We start from the raw sequence: 7,431 nt of genomic DNA on the forward strand, positions 1-7,431 counted from the left end.
TGGTTATGTTATTTGCCCTGAAGTCAACTTTATCTAATATTAAGATATCCAGTCCTGCTTTCTTTTGATTAATCTTTGCATGATACATTAATACATTTTTTCATTCTTTTACGTTAAAGATGCCTATATTTCTATATTTGAAGTAAGTTTATTGTAGTATACAGCTGGGTCACTCTGCCAGTAAGACGTGCACTTATGAGCACCTTTCATTTGGTATATTAAACTTCAATGAATGAAAACAAAAAAAATTTTGGAAAGAGTGATACAGAGGAGGAGTTGGAGGTGGGGAGAAAAGGAGCAAGGAGATGGGAGATATAGCATGAATTCTTCATGGTGATCTGAGATTGAAAATATGAGAGGCAGAGATAGAGACACCTCAAGAAACAAAGACAATGCAGCAGCCCAGCACTAGGCAGAGCTTACGTAACAAAAGGCTGTGTGGATATCTTTGTGGCATATTTCACCTTATTAACATGTGTTCCATTCCTGCCCTTGCAAGCTCTCCTCTGAATTGCTGGAAGCCTGAAAACTACATTATGTGGGATTCCTTGCAAGCCAGGTTATAGTTAGATTTTGCCAGTGTACTTTATAGGTTGGAGATTAGATAGTGGAAGGGAGAAATTATTCTCTTCTGGCACTAGTGATGGCAGGTGACCACAGTGATCACTGGTGACCCCAGGTCATTGTAGGCTCTAGCACCAACATCAGCAAATATAGGCTTATAAACTCCAGACCAATGGTATTCTCAGCTTCCTAAATTCTAGGTAAAACTCCCTTCTTTTTTCTCATTCAGCTCTTCCAATATGTTTATATCTAATGTCCACCATCAAATTTCCCTGTTTCTTAATAATTTAATGGGTTGTTTTCCTGGCAATACACAGACTGACACATAACTTCTTCAGTCTGAAAGAAACAAATCAAATCCTATCATTTACCAACGCTTTCCAAAATGACTGGTGAAGCAAATTCAAATACTCAGGTGTTGTATCTTTGGTTCTCTCGTTAGAGCTGTCCCTGTTCACACCCCTGCACTTAGCTCACCTCCCATCTGAAGTTCTAGAACCATCACCTCTATTGCATCCCTGACCATTTGAGTCCCTCTTGATCTGCAGTGCATGTATGCATCTCCCCTGTCTGTGCTCCCACAGCAGCCAGCCTCCACCTTGGCACACCTCACATTGTACTAAACTGTCCTTTCTTGACTGGGAGCCTCAGGAGACTGGGTGAGCACTGCTTATTCTTGACTCCTTTGCATGCTTAGCATTGAGCAGGTGCTTCCAGAATGTTTAACAGCACTATATGGTGCCTGCTACAGAAGTGATGGGTTAATGAGATGAGTTGCTCTGCTAAGACCTAGGTTCAAGAAGAACCCCAGTGAGGTCCTCTTTCCACACTATTTTTCCAGAAGACAACTGATAGGACTGTGCAAGTGTGAGCAGAATAGCTAGGATTGAGCAGGAGGAGAAGCTGAGGCCTTGCCTGGGGGTGAGGGAATCTGAGACAGAGAGATCACAGGAAGATTGGCTGAGGTGCCAAGTAGCTTTAATGAGCCTGAGCACCTCTTCTCCCACTTTGTCCCTCCCTCTTAGTCCCCCTTAGTTCTGGACAGGTCCAGCCTGCCCCAGGCTCTGGGGTTCTCCAGCTGGGGGTGTTAATCCTTCTGCCCCCTCAGCCGCTCCAGCCGCCTCCGAAGGTCTGGGGGCACCTTGGCCCCAGCTGCCAGCAGCTCTCGCAGTCTCTGTTTGGGAGTCTTGGTGAGGTGGAAATTGCAGGGAACAGGGCCCTCTTCGAAGGTGACCCGGCAGCTCCGTGTCACTGTGTGGTATCCCTCAGCACTGGCGGTCACCATATAGTCCCCTGGGGTCAGCAGGCGCCAGTAATCCCCGCCCCACGCTGGGAGGAGTGAAAGGCAAAATCAGGGCCCAATGATCCTCAGCTTCTGACCCAGCCCTCCCACGCCTCCACCATTACCATCCCCTCCCCCGCCACACACACCCGTTGTTACATCATGGTTAATCCCGTCAACAGAAATGACAGCATCAGCAATCCCGAGCTCCGTGTCCTTGTCCCGCACAATTCCTGCAATGCCCATGCGCACCTGTGTGGGGAAAGGTTACCAAAACCCTTACCCTTCTGCCTGAAAATGTGACCTTCGTTTCATTTGCTGGCTCTTTTCCTCTGCAAACTTGATATAAGTGGTATGTGTACTACGTTCCTAGATGACAACATTCTGGTAAAAATACCTCCTGCTGATAAATTGCATCAGGACTGGGAGAATTATAAATACCTGGTAGAAAGGTGTCTCTTTGAGATTCTCCAAGTTCAGTGACCCTTGTTATGGGCTTGTCATTTAGGAACCCTTGGAAGCTATACTTATAAAGGACATGAGTTCCTGTGGAATACGAAGCATCTGTGCCATGGCGCTTCCTGCACTTGCCTAATGTGAGTCATTTCGGAGAACAGCCCTCCTGAGAACAGCTCTCCTGAGAACAGCTCTGGGACAGCTCTGTGGACCACCACCTGAACTGCTGTCGTGTCTACTCCTACTGGCTAACAGTGTCTGACACTGCCCTGCTGGCAAACTGTGCTTCCTGTCCTATGGCTCTCCAAGTCAATCTGATGACCCGTGGCATCTAGTGAGTCAGAAAGCTCAGATGACCCCTGGTGGGAGCTGCGACCTGAATGGAAAGCAGGCGGGTCAGGAGTAACACGGGCAGGTTGGGGGTGGGGATTCAGATCGGACCTGTTCCAGGTAGGTAAGGAGGGCATCTTTGTTGTTCTCCCACTCCTGGGGCAGCTCTTTCTCATGAGGGAACTTGTCACAGGACAGCTCCACAGTGATCTCGAAGCAATTGGTGTGTAGGTAGCTGAAGTCATTCATGCCTAGGGGAACCACAGACACTGGAGCCCACAGGGCAGGATGGGAGCCCCAGCACCCCTGGTGCCCTCCTCTGGGAAACACTCCCCAGTGGTAACTGACACCAGCACTGGCAGCAGGTTGTCTTATTGGGGTAGGATTATGGAGACAGGGTTACTCCACCCTTGAGCACATACTCCCAGGGACCGTGTGCCAGTCGGCCCCATTGATGACGTTGCCATACAAGGAGAAGTCCTGGCTGTGACAGGGTCGGCGGTCTGGGTCCTGCATAGCCCGATTAGTGCCAGCATAGACGGTGCTGAGCCAGCGAAACACAGCATCATCCGGGGTGGGCGTGAGTTCGCGGGCAGCCCACGGAGTCCGAGTCATGTCAAATGGGTAGGACACCACGAGCTCACCCCCGTGGAGGTTGGCACTGAGCACAAAGGGGATCCGCTCCATCCAATCGATCACTGCCCGCGTTTCAGGAGCCACCTAGACAGGGGCAGGTCAGGAGGGGCAGGAGACAGAGACAAGGGCCTCCAGGGTGACCCTCCACCATTGCCCCCAGAATACTCACAGTGGCATTGGGCAAGATATAATAAGTGGGCAGTGGCAGGTGGTGGTTGGGGACAGTGTTGGGGACTAGCCCATCATCCTCTGCTTCCCACAGTGGTGTGTTGAGGTCAGCAAAATTATGATTAAGGTCAATGCCCTGTTGGTTCCAGCGGCCCTCTGCCCAGCCCACCAGCTCCGAACCCTGATGGGAAAGGGGTTTATTTAGCCAAGCAGATTCCAGGCACCTGTAGAGAAGGAGCAGGGTGGCCCTTGTGCCAGGTGGCCTACCCGGCGGAAGGCAGTCTCATAGCCATCAGGGTTCATGGAGGGCAGCAGGTGAATGCGCGTCTCTGTGAGCAGCCGGGTCACCCGGGGGTCCCCTCGCAGGAACTCGTGGCACAGGAACTGCATCAGGAGCAGGAGCAACTCCCGCCCCAGGGCCTCATTCCCGTGCATGCCAGCCACGTAGCGCACCTCCGGCTCTCCTGGGAGCACACAGGGGCTCGAAGCTGACTCGCACCCAAGGCCCTTCCTTGTGCCTACCTCTCCCACCCCACCTGCCAGTACCCAGCTCATGCTCCCCAGGCTGGTCCGACATTTCCATCACATACAGCTTCAGGCCCTGGTGGCTCTTCCCAATGTTGTAGATGCGGGTGATGTTGGGGCATTGCTCGTTCACCTCCTTCATTAGCTGGCGGAAGCGGTGGGTAGCGTGTGGAATGGGAGGATAAGACTCAGGGGTCAGATCCCATGTGGCTGTGGAGGGACTTATAAAAGCCAATGGTGGCCCACACAGATGGGGGCACCATGGAACAATACAGGAGGGGGAGGTTCGGAAAAGGGTAAGACAGCAAGGATGAAAGAGGGGACATTACAGTAGTTGCAGCAGGTTAGACTCTGGTGGAAAGGGGACCTGAGCTAGGCAGTTACTCCCTCCTGGGTCATAGAGGTTATATCTGACCTTCCTCATGGCCTTGTAATTGTGATGCCGGAAGTCCAGAGGATCAGAGGATCCCAGTGCAGGGGCCTCAGGAAATAGGTCATTAGGGTCTGGAGGAGGGTGAGTTCATGGTAATGGGTGAGCTCCCAGTGCAAGTTGTACCCTGCCCATCCAGCCCTTGTCTGACTACCCACCTGAGGCTGGGCAGGCCAGGATCTCTGCCCGGAGGCACGATGCGCCTCCTTGAAGCCAGGTCTGGGGCAGCAGGCGAATGAAGCGGGCCACCTGGGGTTCAGGCAGGAGGTTTAGCACTGGTGTCTCTGGGTCCGAATTGGCAGGAAAGACCTGGGAACATTAAGTCCTTTGGTGGGGCTGCTCAAAAGCCAGCAACCTAGTCTAGGATCCAGGGAAGGTGCTAAGGCTTCCAAATTCCCCATCAAACCACCCTGGTGGGCTCAGCTGGAGACTTGTACTCAGTGTCAAACACATACCCTGGCCCACAGGCCCTGCTAAAAGGCAGCCCTAGGCAGCCATGCTTTCTGCCTGGGTCATAGCTCATTAGACCAATATGTCCATGTGACTCAGGAGCAGCCAATCTTAAAGCCAGCCATTGTAGCCTGGTGTATAAAGAGGTCCATGATATGGGGAGGTGAACCCTGCGTTGTAGCCTGGTGTATAAAGAGGTCCATGATATGGGGAGGTGAGAGGTGATGCAAGGACCAGTGATCCCACTGCCAGAAGGGGTGTTCCAGCAGGAAGTTGTGGCATGAAGTGGCACCCACCCAGTGGAAGAAGTATTTGGGCAGAATTTGGGCACGTTCCAAAGCAGTCTGGCTCCCGAGGCTGCCTGCTTGGCACCACCGATCCTGACAACAACCCCCTCTCTCCTGAAATCCCCAAGTGGGCATTTGTTCCTTGCCCCCAGAAGAGCCCCAACCCAGCCCAGCACCCTACAGTGAGCTTGGTGCCCAGCTCCCAGCCTAGAGAGCCCCAGCCTCGATGGCACCACGCACCGCATCCATCCCACTGCTGCGGTTCCTACTCCCCCACCAGATCCGACTGTCGTTGCTGAACTGGACCTTGTATGAGGTGACCCAGTCGTACCTGGAAGGAGGGGTGGGAAGAGATCATCAGTGGCCCTCAGGACCCCCACCCCAGCCCTCCTGAGTCTTCCCATGACTTCCTGGCCTGGGGCTAGCCTGCCTCACCTCCAGACAGAGTTCCTGCCCTGGGTGATAATGCCTGAGAAGCGGGTGGGATGCCTAGCATCCACCTGAAGCCACGGCTCAGTGTCCTGCTGCTCAGCACACCAGGCTCCATCGTATAAATCACCATCCTCCAGGCCTGACTGTGGGCACAGGACATGGTGATCAGGCCGAAGTGGGCAGTGTGGGGTGGGCCAGGATTGTGGGGAGAAGGGGCAGGAAAGAAGGTTCTAGGGGTTGCCTTGCTCTGAGCCAGGGTGCTGACCTGAATGTTGAGCCGTCCTCGGTGTGGTCCAAGACCAAAGGACTGGCTGCTGGATGCCTCAAGCTGGTTATCTGAAACTCGCAGTGACTCTAGGCCCAAAGGTGGACAGCCTGAGGCAGGGACAGCAGTGAGACAGGACCAGAGAGAGAATGGTCAGGGCAGGTGGGAAGCTGAGTCTAAGCTTGCCCGTGTGCTGGGCAGGCTGGGAACATGCCTATGCCCACGAGGTTAAGAGTTACGTTAGTACATATATGCCTAGGGACTGCAAGTCTGGGCAGAGCCCGTAGAGGGGTGGTACCTGGTTCTTGCTCCTTAGAAAGGTCAAGTGCTCCTGCAGTGCTGGTGGCCACTGGAGGCCTGAAAGTCACCAGGGTACTGGGGCGAGTTAGCTTCTTTCGCTTCTTCATAATAACCTTTTTCTTCTTGATGACTCGAATCCGAACATGCTGTTGTGAGGTCCCTGGAGACCAGAAAGGCACAGCACCAGAGGAGGGAAGGATGGCATGAAAGTCCAGATGGAAAGGTCTGCCAGCCCAAGAAGGCGTGCAAGCCCATAGCAGGCCCGACCACAAGTATCTGAGGACCTGAGCACGGACTAGACAGCCTTCAGTCTGATCCCAACCTGTTTCTCCAGCCAATCCTTCAGTTCCTTCTCTCTCCTGGAGTGACGACATGCTTGGTCAGCCTCCTCTGACCCTCTCCAATGGAGAGCTATACCCAGCCTCTGGGAACTATTTGGTTCTTTACTTACAGGCCTTTGCACTGGCTGTCCCCTCCCCATCATACCACTCACCACCTGTGATTTTATTGCCTAAGTCCCATTCTTCCTTCACATCTGATGCCCTTTGAGGAGCCCTCCTTAGCTCTAGACTGAGTCTCCCAAAGCCCCTGTGCCACCTTGATCGCTGCATCTGCCCTCTGGGCTGAAACATCCTGTCCTCAAATCCAGGTCTACCTGGGTGCTCAGGCCTCCGAGAGCTGAGCCTGTGTCCTGTTCACTCTTCAGCCCAGGGCCTTGCACAGGGCAGGTGCCACTAGTTCTTCACCCACTCAAGCTCTAGAACATGCTGTACACTTTCTTGTCTGGTGCCCCTGTGCCTTTGCACACATGGCTTACTTCTTGGCTGCCCTCCTCTTCAGCTCTTCCTGATTCAGAGATGCTCACCCCTTATGAGCAAGGACCCAATGTCTACTTGCCTCCTCTGAGAAGCCCTCCTTAATCGCTACTCACTTGCCTCTCCCCTCCTTAGAAAACACCCCATTTCTCCAGGCAGCCTCAGCAGAGTGCTCTCCTTCCCTTTTTCTCTTGCTCCTTCCTTCTAGCCTGTGCCCTCAAGCTCTCTCCTACAGCCTTGCTCTGAACCCCTTAGTGTCAGTGCCTTTGTCTTTACCTCTTTCTCCCCAATTCCTGGCTCTGGTCTCAGTTTCCTCATCTATAAAAAGGGAAGGTTTGAGGCTGGAAGAGGCAACATCCCACTGGCTCCTGTCCCAGGACTGCTGACTTGGTCCGGCTGGGAAGTGGGGCTGCTGAGTCAGCATCCATTGCACCAGACAGTGTGTGTGAGTGTGTGTGAGTGAGAGTGTGTGTGTGTGTGTGTGTGTGTGT

At 53.2% G+C, this 7,431-nt stretch overlaps 1 protein-coding gene across 1 annotated transcript; it reads right to left on the bottom strand.

Annotated features, from left to right (window-relative positions):
• Positions 1 to 1,523: 1,523 nt before the first annotated feature.
• On the bottom strand, positions 1,524 to 7,364 carry CPXM1 (carboxypeptidase X, M14 family member 1). The gene is made up of 14 exons (XM_011369469.2): positions 7,217 to 7,364; positions 6,124 to 6,285; positions 5,826 to 5,935; positions 5,564 to 5,703; positions 5,369 to 5,459; positions 4,550 to 4,700; positions 4,377 to 4,465; positions 3,983 to 4,106; positions 3,704 to 3,900; positions 3,438 to 3,617; positions 3,055 to 3,352; positions 2,744 to 2,883; positions 1,996 to 2,098; positions 1,524 to 1,893 (listed from the first exon to the last, which is right to left on the bottom strand). Exons 1-14 carry the CDS (start codon positions 7,362 to 7,364, stop codon positions 1,652 to 1,654), a joined length of 2,175 nt encoding a protein of 724 aa, XP_011367771.2. The 3' UTR covers positions 1,524 to 1,651.
• Between the last annotated feature and the right edge of the window lie 67 nt (positions 7,365 to 7,431).

This window comes from Pteropus vampyrus, unplaced genomic scaffold (assembly GCF_000151845.1).
Source record: "Pteropus vampyrus isolate Shadow unplaced genomic scaffold, Pvam_2.0 Scaffold7, whole genome shotgun sequence".
NCBI classification, from domain to species: Eukaryota; Metazoa; Chordata; class Mammalia; order Chiroptera; family Pteropodidae; genus Pteropus; species Pteropus vampyrus.